The following is a 24,034-nucleotide window of genomic DNA, read 5'->3' as shown; positions in this document are numbered from 1 at the left end:
CAACTTGCTTTATGGACAATGGTGTCCAAATACCAGTACCAGAAGTCAGTTTATTCAAGAGCATTTACTGCTATATTTCAGTACGTTATGGGCAGTGGTTAATTTGTAAAACAATAAGTGCCTGGGTCGTCGTCATCCATTGCCCCTGCCAGCACTGCCAATTACAGTACCAACACAACTACTAACCATCACACTCCTACAAGTGTAAAATTCAATACAAGAGTAGCGAACTCTCACATCATCTGGGAGGAGGATGCAAGGTGCTATGGGGAGCTCATGCAGCTGATACAGGTCCTTACTGAGATGTGCCCACATAAATTTGCAGGCCAAGTCATGAGCCTTAGACAATTGGTGGTCAACAACCAGTGCTTAATTTGAACGGATGGTTGTCGGTGGTGCCCACCAGCACTCATTTTATGTAATCAGATATTTACAGAGAGCAAGAGACAGAAAACCATATAAAACAGAAAGAAGGAGGAAGAGAAAGACATAAAAAGTCACAAATGGACCGAGCCAGAACCTGCAGGATTGAGATAAAGAGGCAGGAATTGTCTGATAGTGTATTAGATTTGCCTGAGGTGGATTCAAGACTGTGCAACCTTAGTATTTGGTGCACCGGCCGCAGGCTTCTGAACAGCACAACGGGCACCGGCACTCATTCTTTTACAAATCAAGAGGGGTATGTGTGTGTGTGTGAGAGTAAGTGTGATAATTCATTAACAAGCATTGGCATAGCCAATAGGTCTCGCCTTTGGGACCTTATAATTGTTTAGCTATGCAACAGTTGCATAACAAAATACTTATAAGGTCCCAAAAGCGAGACCTATTGGCTATGCAAAGCGGCCGTGCGGCCGCGAAAGTGATCGCGATCACGATCAAACATCAAAGCGGCCGTGCGGCCGCGAAAGTGAAAGTAATCACGGTAAAGCGCGGCAGGCGCGCCCGCGCACATGCACTGTAGCTTTAGGCTGGCCTGGTAGCACTTTTTGGAGTCCTCTCAATAAGTCTCGCCAGACCAGCGCATGCGCTGGATCAGGCGAGACCTAAAAAGTTTCATATGTGTAATTATTTACGCATGTGCATGTTATGTTTACTTCCTTACAATGTGCTTTGCATGGTTGTGAGCAGTGTAAAGCTATTTGCCAATATTTGGGGTATATTGAGCTTTGTGCTGTAATGTTATTCCATGCCTGAATTGCACTGAAGGTGATTCCCTTACAGTACCCATGAGAGGCAGTGTATGTGGTGGGCAACTTACTTGAAAGCTTGGCTGAAGTATATTTGAGCCTATTTGGGCTGTAGTACTAATGAGGAGATATGAGTGTAAGTTTTGTTAATTGCATCTGACTTATCTTTTATTGCTATATTTTTGTATTTGTATGGTTTTCCCATTACAACTCCCACTTTGTAAGTGGATATTTCCCATTTTCCAGCCACTACACTTGCCACTTCAACATTTACATCTAAGACTCTCACTGAATGGCCCATTAAATTCTGGTATGTGTGGTAACTTCTGTTGGCGTACATACAGAAATTATATGTTTTGCGGCTAACACCGCTCTCCAGCAGTTTTCTCCAAATAAATCTTGGCAGGTCAAGCCAGCTGAAATTTACCAGGGAAAAAGCTGGATTCAAGCTAGCCTGGCTGATGAGCAGTAATATCTCGAAACCGGTTCCAGAATGCTTGTTCCTGGTCCAAGGAGGACCTGGCATGGCAGTTCGGCTGGTCCCAAGACGCCCGTTTCTGGTCCGGGAAGGACATTTCTTGGCAGTTCGGGATGGATTGTTCCCATGAGAAGCAGGGCCGAGAATACCAAAAGAATGATGGCTTTCACCTAGATCTGTTGACTGGGGGTGAATGTTTGATGTGTTCCACATTCTGTCCATCATTTGTATGTCTTTTGCATTTCCATAAAACAGTAGTCCAAATCCTTATTTTGGCTTGTGTGAACTGCTGTAACTCACTTTATATTGGTCTTCCTTCCTACTTAGTATCTAGGCTGCAGAGTATACAAAACACTTCTCTTTGCCCGGTACTTGACCTCAGCACATGCACGTAATCTCCACCCATCTTTGCTCTCTCCTCTGGAGTTCCACACTCAAGTGCAGCAAGTTCAAAGCATTGAACAAGAAGTCACGAGACACAGGACAGCTTTTTCAGGCAAGATCTTTTGATTTTACTAAAAGTATGTTTGATACACTCATGTTGGCTTTCCGACAGTCCTCTTCATCCATGGTCTGTCATTGTGGTATGCATATTTTTCTTCTCCTCACTACAACATGCAGCAGGGGCAGTGGCTCAGCCCACTTCAGCCATTGGCTAACTTCACTGTGTGGGAGGGTGTTCTGCCCTGTCAGAAAGGGCAAATCAAAACACAAAGTAGTTCCTTTAAATGCCAGTGACGAATATGGCATTTTTTTTTGTTTAGACTAAAACAATATTTTTACTTTTAGCCTAAGTTATTTTTAGACTGGTGAGGGTTTACAACTTTCCTAACAATGAAGTTTTGCAAATTTCGTGAAAAAACAAAATAAACTCAAAGACAAAAAGATGGCGGATAATGCCAGATCTATTGGTTTTTCCAAATGTTTGTTTATCTTGCATTCCACATCCAAGCTTCTTCGCTCCAGTTCTGCCAGCATTTTAATTTTAACTATGTTCCGCAGGTCTAGACTGGGCGGGCGGGTTTTTTCAGTCAATAACTTTTCTTCCATTTTCCGTGGCATTACTTGCCACTTAACTTACCTCAAACGTCTGAAAACTCCCCTTTTTAGGTCTCGCCTGAGCCAGCGCTTTAGCGCTGCTCTCGCGAGAGCTTTTGTAAAAGGGGGATCTGGAAGTGCAAACAGTGCTTTTCAGGCCTCCAAATACAGTGCATGTGCGCCGGGCGCGCGCACCATTTGGCAGCCTGAAAAGCACGGTGTGATCACTTTCACTCACGGCCGCTTTGATGTCCTCAGTGAGCCGTGCGGCCACTGAGGACATCAAAGTGCACACCATTTGCCACCCCCTTCTTGCTTGTTATTGTCTAGCTAGGTGTTAAAGCGCTGCCTCGTGTGGTTTCTATCTATTTTGTTTCTCCTTCCTGTTCGTCCTTGTTTCCTTTGATCCCTATCTTTCCCTTTCTCAATCTCACCCTCTCCCTGCCTTTTACAACTGCGGCCGCACCACTGTGCCCGCCCCCACTCCCCCCTCCCACTCCCTCCTCGTCAGCTTCAGTGCGCGCTTGTTCCAATATGCCACGGGGTGACGGGAAACAAAGTGAAAGCAATCTCCGTTGGACGCAGACTCTTACACTGAAAAAGTACATCTGAGAGTTTGTATGATGAGCCCTTTTCACTCTACGCTGTGCCTTTCTTTTAGCATTGTACAGGGAACAGCTGGTAGTCCACTGCAGATAGTATGACGTGCAGTAATAACTGATGGACTTCCCAGCCATCATTTTATGGATAGCATCTACATAATGCCTACCGGGCAAAGCGAAAAAAAAGACTCTGAAAATGTTGGCATTACACCTGTTTTCTTGTTGAATCGCTTGCAGAAATTGTCACTTAAAGCGTCACGCGGGAGGCAGGCCAATGCCACCCAACAGCACACTGTAAACCTAGAAATATCACACATATGCACCCTGAAAACGTGTCATTTATGACCTCATACATTCTCCTGGGCGATGCGGCTAGCCGCTATGTGATGACAAGGCAGTCAGCCAGCCATACATTAAAGTAAACAAGCCCTCCTATTCACGGCAGACTGTTGTGGAGAAAGAATATTGGGCAGCACGTATTTACAGTGTTACGGGAGTTGGCCGAACTGCGTACGTTTTATCCCAGCCATCTAGACAAAGAACACTCACTGCATTTATGAGGGTTGTAAACTACCACAGGAGCGAATGCAAATAAAGACCCAAGAGAACACGGCTAGTGCGCAGGTAACTCAATCTATTTTTTTGGTGTGCAGATTTATACAGCGTGAACTCGACCCGAAGGTGTTGGAGCTCTTTACACGAGCCCCAGTTACGTTACACAATGACACATTCATTATTTGGTAGACGCAGGGAGATTAAGTGATTTGCCCAGAATCACAGGATGTTGAACAGAATGCACAGATCACGACCCTCGCACCGGAGGGACTCGCTGTGTGCACTCACAGATGCACACAGCTTGCACGCTTAACTTTCGACGACAATGCAAACATTTGCTCAAAATGACACTATGAACGGTACTGCTGGCTAACAAGTGAGGCTTGGCTGAACATATATCCCACGACACACACACTGCAACTCAGCAGCGATGCAAAACATGTACTGCACTGCCCCTCCCAACCTGAAACTAAAGAACCCTTGTATTGCAAGCATATTTGGGTCACAGCCAGGGGAATCCCAGTGAAGTATTGCAGCTGGTTCACTTTACCTTTATTATCAAGGACACACAAGGGACGTCACACACACAAGAAAACCACACACACAGATACATCTGGTATGAAGTCTGAACGTGAGGAACTACATGGATTAGAAGTGGGGGTGAAACAACAAATACCAGCATTTGAGCCAGAAACACAGGAGAGGTGGGTTGGTAGGGATTCTGCTCCACTCTGCATGGGTAACTGCTCATTGCCTCACTCCCGGCTGCAGCCCCCACGCGCAGGCTCTGTATTCTGCACTGTAGGCTGGGCATAACACTCGCCATATCTTCATCCGCGCAGGCCATCTTTACTCTGCTGTACACTGGGCAATCACCTGCCATTGTTACTCATCATAGTAGCACCACTACCAGCGGCCGGTATGGGAGTAGGGCAGTGCCTGCTGTTGTAAAGTGGATATGGTGCTACTATGTGCTAGTCCGCATAACCCCTCAACCCCCTAACTATTCTATTGGTGATTTACCAGCTACGATGGGAGCGATGACCCGTGTGGTGGCTTAACCAGACGGACACCAGCAGCATCGGATTCAGGACAAACTCGGGGCCAATTGTTTTTTTTGTTGTTGTTTTATTTTTATATAGCACGAACTTGAGTGAAAGGTGTGTATTTATGTTGCATTGAGTAGAGTACATAACTACACTCAACATAATACCACTCAGTACCACATAATTACACATCACATAATTACCCTGTATTCAGTACAACATAAATACACTCCACATACCACTCAGTACTACATAATTGTACGCCACATAATTACTCTCTACTTAATGCAACATAAATACTCTCCACACAATTCCAATCTGTGCCACATAATTACATTGTACTCAATGCAACATAAATGCACACCTTTCACTCAAGTTCGTGCTATATAAAAATAAAACAACAACAAAAAAACAATTGCAATGCAATAGGTCTCACATTACTGAATCTTGGAGTTTCTAGTGTTGCATTATTATTAGCAATGCCAACAGCTCAAACTTTTATAATGCGAGACCTATTGCATTGCCAATGCTTGTTGCAGAATAACATAACTGCCTTTTCGTACTTCAACGGCTTGTTTGTCACCCTTTCCGTGTTTAGCAGTTGCGCTTTTTCGCCGCGTCTGTTAAATCCACAGAAGGCGTGTGATCCTCTGCCAAGAATCCCTGAGCCTGAAGGGGAGAGGCCGGAGCCTGTGTGAAATATGAGCTGCGCCCTGACGGCGGCCGGAGGGAGGAGCGGGGGCTAGATCCCAACACGCACACACCTGGGACAGGTAGGCTCCGGCCAGCAACACTTCCTCTTGTCTGACTGGAAAAAACCTGCAACTTCAACCAAAACAATAGAGGCGACGCGTGGGAACCTTCTGTCCGGGGAACCCACCGGGGCTCCTGGTTAAGGTGCCGGGATGAGCTTCACCAGGCGGAGGGCTTTCTACCGGGAGGAGGTGAACAAGACCGTCTGGGAGTTGCCCAAGCGCTATGCCTCTCTGTGCTCGGTGGGCAGCGGAGCCTACGGCTCTGTCTGGTGAGTGGTTTCTTTCTTGTCTTGGTTTATATAATGCTGGTCCGAGCAGTGGAGGGGAGGTGGCAGGCGGGCAACTAGAGCCAAATTTTGGAGGGGGGGGGGGGGGGGGCTGAAAAAAGATTTCGGGGGGGCGGGGCTAAGTCTTCCAGCCATAGGCAAAGTGGCTCTAAGAAGGGGTGAAAACACAACAAAAGCCTCATTAACTTAGAGTAAATGGTCTTTTAAAGACCTGTGAAGTACTCGGGTGCGGCTGCAATTAGACGGACGCCAGCCCGCGAGGCTGTCTCGGCCGAGCTGACACACATGACGGGGGGGGGGGGGGGCTGAAGCCTGGTGAGCCCAATTGGTGTTGCGCGCATGGGAGCTGGGCAAACGTTGTGGGCATTTCAATTTGGTAGGAAGGAAGATATGGGACTTCCCAGAACACTCGGGTTAGTTGTTGATCTCAGGGCACATGGAGTTTTGTATGTCATTTTGTAAAATATGTACTTTTATTGAGCTGGCGAGCGCACGAATGGCTACTAATGGTGAACCCTGCAGTCAGTCGTGTTCGAGTGGAGTTCTGCCTGTGTCGTGTCCAGACAGGTCAGGGGAAGCTATAGGCAGGTGACGCATCAAAACTTCCTGTTTCCAAATCGCACATCTTCCTGTTGATGCAGGGAGCTCCAAGCTCACAAATCACAACACGGAGGAGAGACCGACTTTGGGGTGGCCGTTTTCTAAAAAAAAAAACATAACGTCTTTTCTGGTAGAACCAGGAAACGATACACAAATAACAGCTTGTCCGATTCTTTACTATTCCTTTTTAACCTGGCAATGCAACCTCTACCGTAACTCCTAATTATTAATAATTTAGATCGCTCTGAAATGCTTTTTACGTATTTCCAGCTTGTATGTGTCGCCATTATCTTGTATGTCAAAAAGGGGGGGGGGGAATCCCAATTTTAATGATCTTCTCTTGTATACCTTTCTTTTCATGAAATTATCAGCCAGGCTGGTAAATACTAGTCACGTGTCAGCCCTTATGATTGCACCAGTTCATGCGCCTTGTCATTGATAAGAATCCACACCCTGCTCCCTTAAAGTGGCAGGGTGCACCCATGGCGCATCATACGACACGGGGCAGCTTCAAACATTGAGCTCTCTAGCTCCTGGAGCTCGCCCCGCTTTCATGTGCAGACTCTTACACATGGTCAGAGCCAACCAACAAGCCTCCCAAAGCAGAGTATATTTCCTGGCTGGCAGGGGGCATTGCTTATATATATGTTGATAAAATATCATTCCCTTCTAGATTTCTCTCTGCTCGAATCCAGCAGGCATAGGTGTCCCCCATTTACACAAATAGGTATTGAATGTCAGGCTTCAATTCACTTCAGCCTATTTCAGATTCGTTTTCAAATACTTTTTGCCATTCCCCCATGCCAATTAAGTAGCCGAACCCAGCATCTGCATGGGCATGAGGAAAAGCAACACAGCATAACGTGTATCTGTAAAGCACATGTTCACCCTGACAGGTATCGTAGCGATGATGTAGGATTGCATGTAGTCTGCACCACTCTTTAAGGTTTATAGAGGGTTCACTAGTTTGAGGTTGGTAATGCTGTCATGGCCCATGGGACAGGCGACCACTCATCAGTGAAGCGAGATAACTCATAGTAGTTTGTTTCATCGAGCCAGGGTCACTAACCCAACCCCTGAGGTGCTCCACAGCTGTCTAGCTTGATTGTGCAGGGCCTCGACTCCCTTTAGTGAGCGAGTGTCGGTGAACTTTCATAACTGACTGCCTATGTTCTTAGGAGAGCAGACCAGCAATATGTGCGATGGCCAGGGTTGACGGGTCCCTGTTGGAAGACCCCACTAGCATCACTTCATCTTCAGTTCTGATCACTCAGTAAAGGAACATTAGGGAGCAAAAACCAGCAAACCAAGATCCGCCCTGAAAGGGAACGAGGATGCGCTGCCTGCATCTAAACTCACCCTATTCACTGATGTATAGAGAACCTATCATGGGGAAGCAGCAGTCCTTCATCCAAGTAATGAACATCCCGAGATAGACAAACCAATTTCCCTATGGAATTTAATATAAAATGCCCACTCCACAAAATAAAGTATGCAATCGCATGACAATCATCAGCTACCCCCAACAAGACCATGGGTCCTTCATTGTGCCAGGGAATTTTACAGCACCTCACACTGTAATTCTCCTCACTAGTACACGGTGCCACCTTCGGAGAATTGGTAGAAGTACAATATTTTCCATTATTTCTATAGAATGTTGTCCTACACTTTGGTGCGGCAATCAAGTCTGCAGTGTATTCACAAGCCACAAAGTATTTCTGTGCATACCGTAACCCTTTGCCATGAATGCCACTAGGTATTGCAAAGGTGCCACCATATTGTATGACTGATAGTATTCTGCTGATCGTACAAGGTGCTTCCATGTCTGTCATTTTCATGAATGCTAAGGCCATTCCCATGCCAACGTACATTGTGTGTTCATGACAATAGCATCTTGTGTGTGGTTGTCTTGAATACAAATGATGTGTATGTCAAAATTATTACCACGTTAGTTCCATGCCACACAATGTTGTCATGAATTCCACGGAATTTTCCGACGCTGTGCAGCGCCTGGATACACATGATTCCAAAGCTTATTGCAATCGACGTGTGGCAGTGCATACACTGGATATTCAGATGCGAGCTGTGCCACAGATCTACGGAACACTGACATGCCACTGAATGCTTTGATCAGTGGTTGGATGCTGCCGAACCACACACTATCACATATGCACAGCATATTTTCTGTGTAACACATTGTTAAAGAATCCCAAAATGTTGACTAAACAAAGACTTGTTATGAAGCCAATAACCTATATTAGATTTGCAAACCAGACATTTATTTACAGTAGTATGTAGGATTTTGTCATGTCATGCCATTTTTAAATCCCTTCCAATAGGTTTCTACCCTAAAGGGCTGGTGTGGGCATTCAGACGTTTTCTAGTAGGCCACAAACTTGGGAGCAGATTTTAGGGCTGACGGCCATGACCCATCCCTCAAAGCACATATGCCCCTCTGTGGCTGAAAGTCTCTGGGGCTTTTTTTCTGTGACAGATTGCTCTTCATTGTCTCATTCTGGCAGCCCTCGTGGTCACAGTCGAGTCCTGGACTCTTGGGGAGTAAAGACTAATCCCCAGCTGGCGCTTCTTTTAAAACAGCTGGTCCTTGTGTCATGACAAGGCCTTGACACTACTAATAATGGGCCATGTCACTACTAATAATGGGCCATGTCACTACTAATAATTGGCCATGTCACTACTAATAATGGGTAATGCCACTACTATTAATTGGCCTTGACAATACTAATATACTAACAATGGGCCTTGACACTACTAACAATGGGCTATGCCACTACTAACAATGGGCTATGCCACTACTAACAATGGGCTATGCCACTACTAATAATGGCCAGATATTGACAGGATGAGAGCCTGTGTATAACTGTGCACTGTTCACAAAGTGTCTAATCTGACACTATACAATTTTTGAAAGCATAATGTGTTTAATTTTCAACACAGAAACAAGACATTCTCTAGAACTTTTCACAATATTTGGATGTAAAACAGCGAGTAAAGATATTGCGGTTTGTACCAAAACAAATTCATGTCATGTATGCATAAAGAACTCGGTTACATACAGGAATCATGTGTAACATTACTTCAATTTACATGTAATGAACATTTGATAATGCAACAAAATTACAACACAACAGAAATGTAAATGCCCAATGCATTTCGGAACCAGCCGGTTCCTTCGTCAGGGGCCAATCTGAAAAATAAAGAGTAAACCATTTTGCTGGTGAGTGCAATTTGCTTAGGGCTCAATCTCTAGAACTCTAATGATGAACAAGCGTGTCTCAAAAAGAGTTACCTGTTCGTGTGTACTATTAAATGTGCTCTGAAAAAGATAAAGATGTGACCAAGTCAGCAACAACTGGGGCTGTAAGGTGTACGTGAAAGATGACAGCAGATAATTGCCAAATTCACGCTTACCTGTTTATGAGGAAGCTCGTGATTCTGAAAATGTAAAGAACGAACCATGTGGGGTTAATGAAGCTAACAGAACCTGGGATGAAATAAGTGTGCTCAATTATATTGGTTCCCGAGGAGATAAAATCTTACCTCTGACGAGATGCTTTTAGGAGCTGTGTGGAGAATAAATGGAAGATATCAACAAAACGTGCCGTATGAAATAAATGGAGCTAACGGGAATTACGATTTGTGCAGTATTCACAATTTACGAGCGTTTCCAAACAGGTAAAAATCTTACCTCTAGAAAGATGTTTAATGAGCTGCGGAGAAAGTAAAGAAAGCGAGGTTTTAGAATCAACGCGTGACCGAAGTTAACGGATAGCTGGGCCACCGCAAATACCAGTGGCGGAAACCTTACCTAAAAGGTACTTCGGGACAAGAGTAACCGACGATTCTCCTCACGGGATAGATGGGTGCAAAAAGTCAAATTTGAGAATGCTATTTCAAGGTAGAAACCGGAACACAAACCGGAAGTGCTCGACATAGACAGCGGACAATTGGGGACAGATGCAATCAGCTAAGTGTTTCTAACTAAACGGACGCACGGAAGCGCCATCTTGGAACGGAGTCAAAAGACTTCCAGGAGAATTAGCAGATACACCAGGGTTCATGAGATGCTATGGTTATAGAAATGGAAATAGTAGGAGAAGAAAAGCAAAATCCTCAGTGAAAAGTATGCATCGTTTACGATTGTAGACACGCAGTCGGAAAAGCAAGCAGAAAGTCTAAGAAGCTGACATTCCTGCCTAGAACTTGTAAACAAATTGCACAATTTCGGTTCAAAGAGAAACTGCAGTATACGAAGAACTGGGAATTCAGCCTCTACGGTTGAGACTAAACCTCGTGTTATACGAGACGAACATATAAGGAGTGTGGGTGTTAGGCGGACACTTGTGTGTAAGTCAGGATAGATAGGTATCGGGGGGAAACGAAGGGGTTACCTGTGGCTTAAAAATAGTGCGCTGGGTGGTGATAAGTGTGTACCATGGTGTAGGTATTTTAGTTGTGCTGAAGTGCTTGTCACTTGCCTGAAATATGTGAAGTCACCTAGGGCTTCTCAGGCTGGTCGATAAGCTCGTAATTAAATGAAACATGACATGTCTAACCTGTCATTAAGACCAGTTGGTGTCCAAAAGTTTGATCCAAAAGATCTCCCTTTGTAGGAGTCTCAGGTGGGTATTGACTCCTTGTTGTTGCTCCACATGTTCGATTATTTGGAATCTGAGTTGTGATATAGAGTGGCATGCTTCGTGCCAGTGGGACGCCAGAGGTGAATTTTTGCTCTGAGTTCTGATGCGACTTTTGTGTTCTGTAAGTCGTGTTTTCATTTTCCGTTGGGTTTTTCCAATATATAGTTTACCGCATGGGCATTTAATCCCGTAGATTACATTTGTAGTGTTGCAATCACTGGTGTGTCGGAGCAGAACATCCTTGCCCGTGGTGGGATGTTTTAAGATATTTCCTGTGATGATGTTATTACAATGCGAACAGTTTTGACATTTCAAAGTTCCTTTGTTGGTGCGGATGATGTGGGGTTTCTTCGTAGAAGATATTAGTTCACGAAGATTTTGACCCCTAGTGTAGGCATGCAGAGGCAATTCGCGGAAGATGTTATTGAAATCCGTTTCGTTGGATAGTAGTTCCCAGCGTTTATTAATGAATCTTTTGATAGCAGTGGAACTGGTCGAATATTTAGATAAAAACACTGTTTGATTTGTTTGTTTTTCTGACAGATGTGAGTAATTCTCTGCGTGATTTTGCCATCGCTCTTTGTGCACAAGAGTCAATAATAGTGAGAGGGTACCCCCGTTCCTGGTATTTTTCTTTGTATTCATTAATCTTAGCTGTACTGTCAGATGTGTCTGAGCAGATACGTTTGATCCGAATGAACTGGGAGTAAGGTAGATTGTTGATGAGGTTATTGGGGTGGAAGCTGGAGAATTGTAGCGCATTGTTGCGATCTGTGGGTTTGGTATAGACTGTAGTGGTTAGTCCATGTCCATCTGAATTTTTGTTGATGGTGACGTCAAGATATTGGATGGTCTGTGTGTCGATTTTGTGGGTGAATTGAATCCTGGGATTGTGGGAATTTAGAGTGGTTATCATTTGTTCGAGGAGTTGCTGTGAGTTAGTCCAAACCAAAAAGATATCATCAATGTATCGGCAGTATGTGTAGATGTTTGACCACCACTGGGGAATGTCCATGATATACTCCTGTTCGAACATAGCCATGAAGATGTTGGCGTACGATGGGGCCCCCGGAAAACCCATAGAGGTTCCCGAGAGTTGAGCGTAGAATCGTTCGTTCCATTTGAAGTAGCTGTGATGAAGGCAAAAGTGTAGTAGTTGTAAAATGAAAACTTTTTCTGTGTCAATGTCTTCGCGTTGGAGAAGGGCCCATTCAACTGCCTCCATACCTGTGGAGTGAGGAATAGAAGTGTAGAGAGCCACCACGTCGATGGTGCACAATAGCCAGGTGGATTGGATGTTGGGTTGAATCAGCTCAAGTTTCTTGAGGAAGTCTGTGGTATCCTTGGTGTATGACCACCAGTTCTGCACAAACTTTTGCAGGTAATGATCCAGATATTTGCCCACGGTGTCAAAAATTGAACCGCATCCCGAAACAATAGGTCTGAAAGGTGGTTGCTGTAAATTTTTATGTATTTTAGGTAACATGTAGAGATGAGGTCTGCGCGGATCTGGTGTGGTGAGGAACTGTCTGGTCTGTTCATCGATCCACCCTAAATCATATGCTTTTTTCAGGATGTCTTGTAAGATGGTGTCAAGTTGTGATGTTGGATCGGTTTGTAATGGTAAATATATAGATTGATCATTCACGTGATTGTTGACTTGTTGTAAGTAGAACTCTGTGTCCATTATGACAATTGCTCCTCCCTTGTCAGCGGGTTGGATGGTGATGTCTGGGTTGTTTGCAAGGGTTCTCAGTGTGATTCTTTCTTTATTCGTCAGGTTCTGGTGTGTGTTCGAGCGAAGAGTCAAATTTTGTATGTCCTTTTTGACCATGATCTCAAATGTGTCCAGCATCTTGTGGGACACTGGGGCTTGGAAAGTACTGCGAGGCTTAAATTTCGTCAGTTTACCGGTTTCTAGGGTTGCATCTGTGGCCACAATGTTAGAAAAATAGTGACGTAAGCGTAATGTCCGCATAAACTTGTACAGTGCAACATCAATTTCCAATTGGTTAGCATGACTGGTTGGAACAAAAGACAAGCCTCTATTCAAAACTGCTTTTTGGTGGGGTGTGATGTTAACTGATGAAATATTTATAATCAGGGAATGTTCTTCCCGCTGCGTAGCGATTTTCCTGCCCTTTCCTCGCCAGCTCCTAAAAGCATCTCGTCAGAGGTAAGATTTTATCTCCTCGGGAACCAATATAATTGAGCACACTTATTTCATCCCAGGTTCTGTTAGCTTCATTAACCCCACATGGTTCGTTCTTTACATTTTCAGAATCACGAGGTTCCTCATAAACAGGTAAGCGTGAATTTGGCAATTATCTGCTGTCATCTTTCACGTACACCTTACAGCCCCAGTTGTTGCTGACTTGGACACGAACAAGGTAACTCTTTTTGAGACACGCTTGTTCATCATTAGAGTTCTAGAGATTGAGCCCTAAGCAAATTGCACTCACCAGCAAAATGGTTTACTCTTTATTTTTCAGATTGTCCCCTGACGAAGGAACCGGCTGGTTCCGAAATGCATTGGGCATTTACATTTCTGTTGTGTTGTAATTTTGTTGCATTATCAAATGTTCATTACATGTAAATTGAAGTAATGTTACACATGATTCCAGTATGTAACCGAGTTCTTTATGCATACATGACATGAATTTGTTTTGGTACAAACCGCAATATCTTTACTCGCTGTTTTACATCCAAATATTGTGAAAAGTTCTAGAGAATGTCTTGTTTCTGTGTTGAAAATTAAACACATTATGCTTTCAAAAATTGTATAGTGTCAGATTAGACACTTTGTGAACAGTGCACAGTTATACACAGGCTCTCATCCTGTCAATATCTGGTCTCTATCACAGTAGGAGAGGACAAACTCCTACATAACTGTAGCACCGCTGTTTTTACTAACGGAGAACTATTGATAAAATTGGTTCAATACCGGAGTGCTCTCCCCACATAACCGCTGTTTCACCAGTTTTTTTGTCCACCAAGGAGAAGCACCCACCCGAACTAAAAATGTCGTTTGAATCCATAACGAACATAACAGACAACAGAGCAACTACTTTGGTTTATACCACAGATCAAGCATCTGAAATGTATTCCTTAATTCAGGAAGTAAAAAACATGGACACACACAGTGGCTCGATCTCGCAACAACTCAAGCAACTTGAATATCTAACCAGACGTCAACTCAACCAACAACTTCATGCTTCCACACTAGTACAGTATCATAAAGCCAAACGGATCCCCAGAGGACTACGACTTTCAATAAGACCCATGCTATTCCGTTTCCACCTGAACCCTACCTTCATGAACAAATGGTTCTCAATCCTCAACAAATGCTCCCTTGACCTGATTCTTCTTATCATCGAGGAGCTCTCCAAAACCATCAAGGATCTCGAACAAGAAATTAACACACTGAAAGAGGAACTTCAGACTAGGTTAGAACATGACACTTGGAGAATTAATCTAGAGGGCTTCAACATAAAACTAGACAAGTACAGTAGAGAATTACAAGAGGGGAAACTAAGGAAGTACAAAAGAGACACTATCGACTACAAGTTAAACGAGGTTTACACCTGGGCCGAAATATATGCACGCAAAAGATTTGAACCTCGTAAACCAAACACGCATTCATCAGAGGAAAGTTTGGTCTCAGATAAGGACATTTCTACATCTAGAATACCAGTGCAGCCGGGAACCTCGTCCTCTAACTTACAAACTCCAACCAAGGATGCTACTGAACAAGCCGATAAAACGAGCTCGGTGTCTTTTTTGTCCCAGGCCCCGGACCAAGGAATACCACCAGCCTTACAACCAGAGACACAAAGTGCAACAACAAGACCAGGCGAGGAAAGGGCAGGAAAATCGCTACGCAGCGGGAAGAACATTCCCTGATTATAAATATTTCATCAGTTAACATCACACCCCACCAAAAAGCAGTTTTGAATAGAGGCTTGTCTTTTGTTCCAACCAGTCATGCTAACCAATTGGAAATTGATGTTGCACTGTACAAGTTTATGCGGACATTACGCTTACGTCACTATTTTTCTAACATTGTGGCCACAGATGCAACCCTAGAAACCGGTAAACTGACGAAATTTAAGCCTCGCAGTACTTTCCAAGCCCCAGTGTCCCACAAGATGCTGGACACATTTGAGATCATGGTCAAAAAGGACATACAAAATTTGACTCTTCGCTCGAACACACACCAGAACCTGACGAATAAAGAAAGAATCACACTGAGAACCCTTGCAAACAACCCAGACATCACCATCCAACCCGCTGACAAGGGAGGAGCAATTGTCATAATGGACACAGAGTTCTACTTACAACAAGTCAACAATCACGTGAATGATCAATCTATATATTTACCATTACAAACCGATCCAACATCACAACTTGACACCATCTTACAAGACATCCTGAAAAAAGCATATGATTTAGGGTGGATCGATGAACAGACCGGACAGTTCCTCACCACACCAGATCCGCGCAGACCTCATCTCTACATGTTACCTAAAATACATAAAAATTTACAGCAACCACCTTTCAGACCTATTGTTTCGGGATGCGGTTCAATTTTTGACACCGTGGGCAAATATCTGGATCATTACCTGCAAAAGTTTGTGCAGAACTGGTGGTCATACACCAAGGATACCACAGACTTCCTCAAGAAACTTGAGCTGATTCAACCCAACATCCAATCCACCTGGCTATTGTGCACCATCGGCGTGGTGGCTCTCTGCACTTCTATTCCTCACTCCACAGGTATGGAGGCAGTTGAATGGGCCCTTCTCCAACGCGAAGACATTGACACAGAAAAAGTTTTCATTTTACAACTACTACACTTTTGCCTTCATCACAGCTACTTCAAATGGAACGAACGATTCTACGCTCAACTCTCGGGAACCTCTATGGGTTTTCCAGGGGCCCCATCGTACGCCAACATCTTCATGGCTATGTTCGATCAGGAGTATATCATGGACATTCCCCAGTGGTGGTCAAACATCTACACATACTGCCGATACATTGATGATATCTTTTTGGTTTGGACTAACTCACAGCAACTCCTCGAACAAATGATAACCACTCTAAATTCCCACAATCCCAGGATTCAATTCACCCACAAAATCGACACACAGACCATCCAATATCTTGACGTCACCATCAACAAAAATTCAGATGGACATGGACTAACCACTACAGTCTATACCAAACCCACAGATCGCAACAATGCGCTACAATTCTCCAGCTTCCACCCCAATAACCTCATCAACAATCTACCTTACTCCCAGTTCATTCGGATCAAACGTATCTGCTCAGACACATCTGACAGTACAGCTAAGATTAATGAATACAAAGAAAAATACCAGGAACGGGGGTACCCTCTCACTATTATTGACTCTTGTGCACAAAGAGCGATGGCAAAATCACGCGGAGAATTACTCACATCTGTCAGAAAAACAAACAAATCAAACATAGTGTTTTTATCTAAATATTCGACCAGTTCCACTGCTATCAAAAGAATCATTAATAAACGCTGGGAACTACTATCCAACGAAACGGATTTCAATAAACATCTTCCGCGAATTGCCTCTGCATGCCTACACTAGGGGTCAAAATCTTCGTGAACTAATATCTTCTACGAAGAAACCCCACATCATCCGCACCAACAAAGGAACTTTGAAATGTCAAAACTGTTCGCATTGTAATAACATCATCACAGGAAATATCTTAAAACATCCCACCACGGGCAAGGATGTTCTGCTCCGACACACCAGTGATTGCAACACTACAAATGTAATCTACGGGATTAAATGCCCGTGCGGTAAACTATATATTGGAAAAACCCAACGGAAAATGAAAACACGACTTACAGAACACAAAAGTCGCATCAGAACTCAGAGCAAAAATTCACCTCTGGCGTCCCACTGGCACGAAGCATGCCACTCTATATCACAACTCAGATTCCAAATAATCGAACATGTGGAGCAACAACAAGGAGTCAATACCCACCTGAGACTCCTACAAAGGGAGATCTTTTGGATCAAACTTTTGGACACCATGGCACCAACTGGTCTTAATGACAGGTTAGACATGTCATGTTTCATTTAATTACGAGCTTATCGACCAGCCTGAGAAGCCCTAGGTGACTTCACATATTTCAGGCAAGTGACAAGCACTTCAGCACAACTAAAATACCTACACCATGGTACACACTTATCACCACCCAGCGCACTATTTTTAAGCCACAGGTAACCCCTTCGTTTCCCCCGATACCTATCTATCCTGACTTACACACAAGTGTCCGCCTTACACCCACACTCCTTATATGTTCGTCTCGTATAACACGAGGTTTAGTCTCAACCGTAGAGGCTGAATTCCCAGTTCTTCGTATACTGCAGTTTCTCTTTGAACCGAAATTGTGCAATTTGTTTACAAGTTCTAGGCAGGAATGTCAGCTTCTTAGACTTTCTGCTTGCTTTTCCGACTGCGTGTCTACAATCGTAAACGATGCATACTTTTCTCTGAGGATTTTGCTTTTCTTCTCCTACTATTTCCATTTCTATAACCATAGCATCTCATGAACCCTGGTGTATCTGCTAATTCTCCTGGAAGTCTTTTGACTCCGTTCCAAGATGGCGCTTCCGTGCGTCCGTTTAGTTAGAAACACTTAGCTGATTGCATCAGTCCCCAATTGTCCGCTGTCTATGTCGAGCACTTCCGGTTTGTGTTCCGGTTTCTACCTTGAAATAGCATCCTCAAATTTGACTTTTTGCACCCATCTATCCCGTGAGGAGAATCGTCGGTTACTCTTGTCCCGAAGTACCTTTTAGGTAAGGTTTCCGCCACTGGTATTTGCGGTGGCCGAGCTATCCGTTAACTTCGGTCACGCGTTGATTCTAAAACCTCGCTTTCTTTACTTTCTCCGCAGCTCATTAAACATCTTTCTAGAGGTAAGATTTTTACCTGTTTGGAAACGCTCGTAAATTGTGAATACTGCACAAATCGTAATTCCCGTTAGCTCCATTTATTTCATACGGCACGTTTTGTTGATATCTTCCATTTATTCTCCACACAGCTCCTAAAAGCATCTCGTCAGAGGTAAGATTTTATCTCCTCGGGAACCAATATAATTGAGCACACTTATTTCATCCCAGGTTCTGTTAGCTTCATTAACCCCACATGGTTCGTTCTTTACATTTTCAGAATCACGAGGTTCCTCATAAACAGGTAAGCGTGAATTTGGCAATTATCTGCTGTCATCTTTCACGTACACCTTACAGCCCCAGTTGTTGCTGACTTGGTCACATCTTTATCTTTTTCAGAGCACATTTAATAGTACACACGAACAGGTAACTCTTTTTGAGACACGCTTGTTCATCATTAGAGTTCTAGAGATTGAGCCCTAAGCAAATTGCACTCACCAGCAAAATGGTTTACTCTTTATTTTTCAGATTGGCCCCTGACAAAGGAACCGGCTGGTTCCGAAATGCATTGGGCATTTACATTTCTGTTGTGTTGTAATTTTGTTGCATTATCAAATGTTCATTACATGTAAATTGAAGTAATGTTACACATGATTCCTGTATGTAACCGAGTTCTTTATGCATACATGACATGAATTTGTTTTGGTACAAACCGCAATATCTTTACTCGCTGTTTTACATCCAAATATTGTGAAAAGTTCTAGAGAATGTCTTGTTTCTGTGTTGAAAATTAAACACATTATGCTTTCAAAAATTGTATAGTGTCAGATTAGACACTTTGTGAACAGTGCACAGTTATACACAGGCTCTCATCCTGTCAATATCTGGTCTCTATCACAGTAGGAGAGGACAAACTCCTACATAACTGTAGCACCGCTGTTTTTACTAACGGAGAACTATTGATAAAATTGGTTCAATACCGGAGTGCTCTCCCCACATAACCGCTGTTTCACTACTAATAATGGGCCATGCCACTACTAATAATGGGCCATGCCACTACTAATAATGGGCCATGCCAATACTAATAATGGGCCATGCCAATACTAATAATTGGCCATGTAACTACTAATAATAGGCCATGCCACTACTATTGGCCTTGACGATACTAATACACTAATAATGGGCCTTGACACTACTAATAATGGGCCATGTCACTACTAATAATGGGCCATGTCACTACTAATAATTGGCCATGTCACTACTAATAATGGGCAATGCCACTACTATTAATTGGCCTTGACAAAACTAATATACTAACAATGGGCCTTGACACTACTAACAATGCGCTATGCCACTACTAACAATGGGCTATGCCACTACTAACAATGGGCCATGCCACTACTAATAATGGGCCATGCCAATACTAATAATTGGCCATGTAACTACTAATAATGGGCCATGCCACTACTATTGGCCTTGACGATACTAACGTTGAAAATTAACAGACTTCCCTTTTGGGTTTACTCAAATGACTCCTATCGTGAAATTCCAACCAATGTATACTGAACCAAAGACAGGAAGTCTAAGAGACTTTAGCACAACAGAGATAGGGTATATAACTACTTTATTTAAAAACTTTTCTTGTATCTCAAAATGTATTACAATAATGTATCCACAGTTATTTGATGTATTAAGGTAGACATCTTTAAAAACAACATTCATATAGAGTCGTTACAATCAATCAAATAATTCACATTGACGATACTAATACACTAATAATGGGCCTTGACACTTCTAATAATGGTCTATGCCACTACTAATAATGGGTTATGCCACTACTAATAATGGGCCATGCCACTACTATTGGCCTTGACGATACTAATACACTAATAATGGGCCTTGACACTACTAATAATGGGCTATGCCACTACTAATAATGGGCCATGCCAATACTAATAATTGGCCATGTAACTACTAATAATGGGCCATGCCACTACTATTGGCCTTGGCGATAATAATACACTAATAATGGCCCTTGCCACTACTAATAATTGGCCTTGACAATACTAATAATTGGCCATGTCACTACTAATAATGGGCCATGCCACTACTATTAATTGGCCTTGACAATACTAATATACTAATAATGGGCCATGCCACTACTAATAATGGCCTTGACAATACTAATAATTGGGCCTTGACACTACTAATAATGGGCCTTGACGCTACTAATAATGGGCCTTGCCACTAACACTACTAATAATGGGCCTTGACACTACTAATAATGGGCCTTGACACTACTAATAATTGGCAATGACACTACTAATAATGGGCCTTGACACTGACACTACTAATAATGGGCCTTGACACTGACACTACTAATAATGGGCCTTGACACTATTATTTGTCTGCTGGTGATTATGGGGGAGGTGGGAGTCATTGCCGTTTCACTTAAACCTCAGTGGGAAGACTGTCTACTGTTTTTTGACCCTGGTAAAGTCTTGCTTCCTCTCACATAACATGGCGTGTGTGTGTGCCAGTGTGTTGGTACATCAAAAGCAGGTGCCTGTGGCTGCTCCTTCCTGCCGCATGCTCCCTAGGGTTTAGAGGTAGGCAGTGCTTTTGTCTCCCCTTCTCCCTGTTCTGCTCCTTTAGGTCGCCCCCCCCCGTGTGATTCTTTGTAATGAAAAGTGAAACTCTGGTTTTGAATTCACACCCGGTCAAAGGAGCAGGAAAGGCCTTGTGTGCGCGATGGACTTGGATCAAACAAGGTCCAGAGCCTGAACGATGAGTCGGCCAAAGGCAGGGCCAAGGGCTGCACTTCTTGTACATAGACCAGGGCCACCAGTCCATCCGCGGGGCCCTATTCTGCTGCGCATTCCTCCCAGTGCATCTGAATGGACAGAGGAAGTCTGCAAGCCGTGACCTATCTAAGAGTGGCAGCCCTCCTGCACCAATGGCTGTCTTCAGGGAGCCATGGTACCCCTGAAATGGAAATGCTCTTTACCGTGATTGGTTCCCACTGAAAGTTAGGGGTTCCCTTTGAATCTAAGTGGTGAGTTGATGAGATCCAGATTGCCTCTTTACTTGATATTAGCTGATTCTGGCTTGTGAAGTGCTCACCTTTTAGTTCAATGAACTATTCATGTTTGTGTAGAGAAAGACTGAGACAATGAAAGGCTGAATAGTTGGATACCTTCCTTTGAGGAGCAAGACTGCATGCCAAGGGAATGACTTTGCTGCTGCGCGAACTAACGTGGAACTGCAGGTAGACATCCATGTGAGCACTGAACATGGCTTCTGGCTGGTGTTCCTGTGCATGTCTGTGAGGAGGCCTGAGCCAGCTGAGACCAGAAGCCTAGGAGGGCTACCCAGGCTGACCTGAGATGTTCAGTGGCGAGCAGCCCATGGCCAGCATGACAGCCGTGTGCCTCAGCCCCATCGCCCGCTGTGCAGAATCTGTCACCAGCTCTACCCTGTAAGCCACCATTCCTCGCAGGGTTGTCCAGAGCCCTCATTTTCAAACACACCAATGCTGGTGGGACACCCCTTCTTTACACTTCCCTCACTATTGTGCACCGCACTCCTCTTCGAGTACACCTATGCCTGTTTGTCCGCTGCACTGACGGACACTCTGATGCTATGCCTCTGTCCTTATGGCGCCCATGTGCCTACAGCACTGCATTGCTGAGTGCACCTTTTTAGGTCTCGGCTGACGAAAGCAGTGCGCATGCGCTGCTCTCGTCATTCGAGGGCTTCTTGGAATCAATCCAGATTCTGGTCTCGGCTGGCGAAAGTAGCGCGCATGCGCTACCCTCATCATTCGAGAGCTTCTTGGAATCAATCCAGATTCCAAAGCTCTCGGAGGCGGAGTTGAAGCCCCGTCCATCTTCCTCATTGGCTGGCTTCATCCGGCATGCAAAACGCAGGCTTAAGATTGAAAAGGAGGCTTCTTAGTCCCTCCTTGTTGCCGCCTTGTCTCCTTTTTGCCCCGCCCCATCGGGATCGGATGGTTTACTGGCGGCGTGTTACCATCCTCTTTAATTACAGGGTGAGGACTTTTTGGGTCATTCCAGCTGGTTAACTTTGAAACTGAGCAAGGCGCCGCTTCGCGGACACCATGCTCGGATTATTTATATATTTCTCAACTTTAGCACTGAGCGCAGCGCTCGCTTCTAGGACACCGCGCACAGTGTTAAAGTTAAGAAATATATAAAGAACCCGAGCGCGGATTCCGTGAAGCGGTGCCGCGCTCAGTTTTAAACTTAAGCATTTGCAATGCAATCGGACCGATTACATTGCAAATGCTTGTTCATTGGAGTGGGCTGCCGAGGCCACTTCAGGGTTTCGGAGAGGAGCTGTGCGACCATAAACTTCTCTGGAGCTAAGCGTGGGAAGAGCCACCCCCGCCGGCAGGATTTGCATGACACTGGGGCTCCTGCACAGGTCACCCCATGCGCCTTGCGGTTAACAGGCTTAGCAAAGCTGTTTGGTCGAGGTTAACCCAGCTCGTCGTGAAGGGTAAACAAACATACTAAGCGGCCATTGTGCGCCTTTCAGCACGCGCCCCTCTCGTTATGGCCAACGGTGGCCTTTGATGCTGCGAGGAGCAGCCTGTGCAGCGCTCGAAAGGACTCCGGTTGGACACCAGAGGCGGATAACTTTTTGTTCCTGTCCCTCTCATTAAATCAACGCTGCCTTTGTGCGCACGTTCCAGGAAATGAAAAGGCAAGGGGGCGTTTTACACCGCAGCCCCAACCTTTTAATGACCTGCACTAACCGGCCTACCCAAAGCACTTAAGCGGGCACTGCAGGTAAGGCTGTTCTGTTTATGGAGGGCTTGCATCGCTTTTTTTTTTTCAAGATGTGTCCAATGCCTTGTCTCTGGCTCCACAAAACACGCCGTGTCTTTTTATTGAAGACATTTCAAATAGCCCTTGAAATGTCAACGAACGAGACCATAGGTATCTGTTTCTCCGAGTTTTTGAATGGAAGACAAGACATAAGTAACTGGGCGTGTTGATTTCACTAACAACTCCACCCCCAAATACTTGTAGGCAGGCACATTTATCATAACAGATTAGAAATGGTAGGTTTTTATTATAGGGTTGACGACTGGTCATTTTTAGGTCTCGCCTGGCGTAGACTGCGCAGACATGCGCAGTCTCGCTGGCGAGATTTAAGGAGTTAGGGTAGATTTCTCTAGTGGGCTTTAAGCCCCGCCCCTCTTTTCCATTGGCTGGCGTCACCGTTTATGCTAAACGGTGGCCAGCCATTGGAAAAGAGGGTCTAGTGACGTACAGTTTTTTCTTTTAGAGCCGTCCCAGTTGGACTGGCTCGGTTGCTTTACGTCTGTGGTGAAAGCTTTTGTTATCTTTATGGGGCCATGTGTTTCAAACATATGGCCCCATAAAGACAAGAAAGCTTTGTGAAGGACGAAAGTGAAAGCCGACCGTTCCTTAGCAGCTCAGCCAGGCGTGGCGAGACTCCACCCCCTCTGCCATCGCCATTCCCGCACATGCGTTTGCGGCTCCTGACGTGCTCTGATCGAGAAGGATCATACGCAGACATCCCCAGTCTGAACAGTGGCTCGAGCAACATGCAAGCGGCTGGGCTACAAATTTTGTGCTCCCACAAAAGATTATGGAAAATAGGGAGGCCGCGCGTTTACTAGTTTTCTTTAGGCAGCATATTTCTCTTGTCTCTCTCTCATATCCCATTTCCTGGTTCTCCAGAGCCGCCAGGTCTAGCTCATCTGATCTCAAGTGTCATATCAACAGAGGGTACACGCGCGAAGGCAACGGGTCTAAAAAGTCATTGTACATACACCAAGATCCCTATCAACAAAAGTTACAAACTATTGAGCAGTTACAGTCGTAATGCAAGT

The 24,034-nt window shown here is 44.4% G+C and overlaps 1 protein-coding gene across 1 annotated transcript in view; it reads left to right on the top strand.

Moving 5' to 3' along the window:
• The first annotated feature begins 5,465 nt into the window (after positions 1–5,465).
• The window catches only part of MAPK13 (mitogen-activated protein kinase 13), a 406,359-nt gene continuing 387,790 nt past the window's right edge, over positions 5,466–24,034 (top strand). Inside the window, exon 1 of the mRNA XM_085651056.1 lies at positions 5,466–5,930. Within this exon, the coding sequence (XP_085507182.1) occupies positions 5,812–5,930 (119 nt within the window). The 5' untranslated portion in view covers positions 5,466–5,811. The remainder of the gene's footprint in view (positions 5,931–24,034) is intronic.

The sequence above is a fragment of the Triturus cristatus genome, chromosome 1_1 (assembly GCF_964204655.1).
Source record: "Triturus cristatus chromosome 1_1, aTriCri1.1, whole genome shotgun sequence".
In the NCBI taxonomy this organism is placed as follows: Eukaryota; Metazoa; Chordata; class Amphibia; order Caudata; family Salamandridae; genus Triturus; species Triturus cristatus.
Note: the sequence above shows the minus strand (reverse complement) of the source record. Positions and strands in the feature narration are given on the sequence as shown.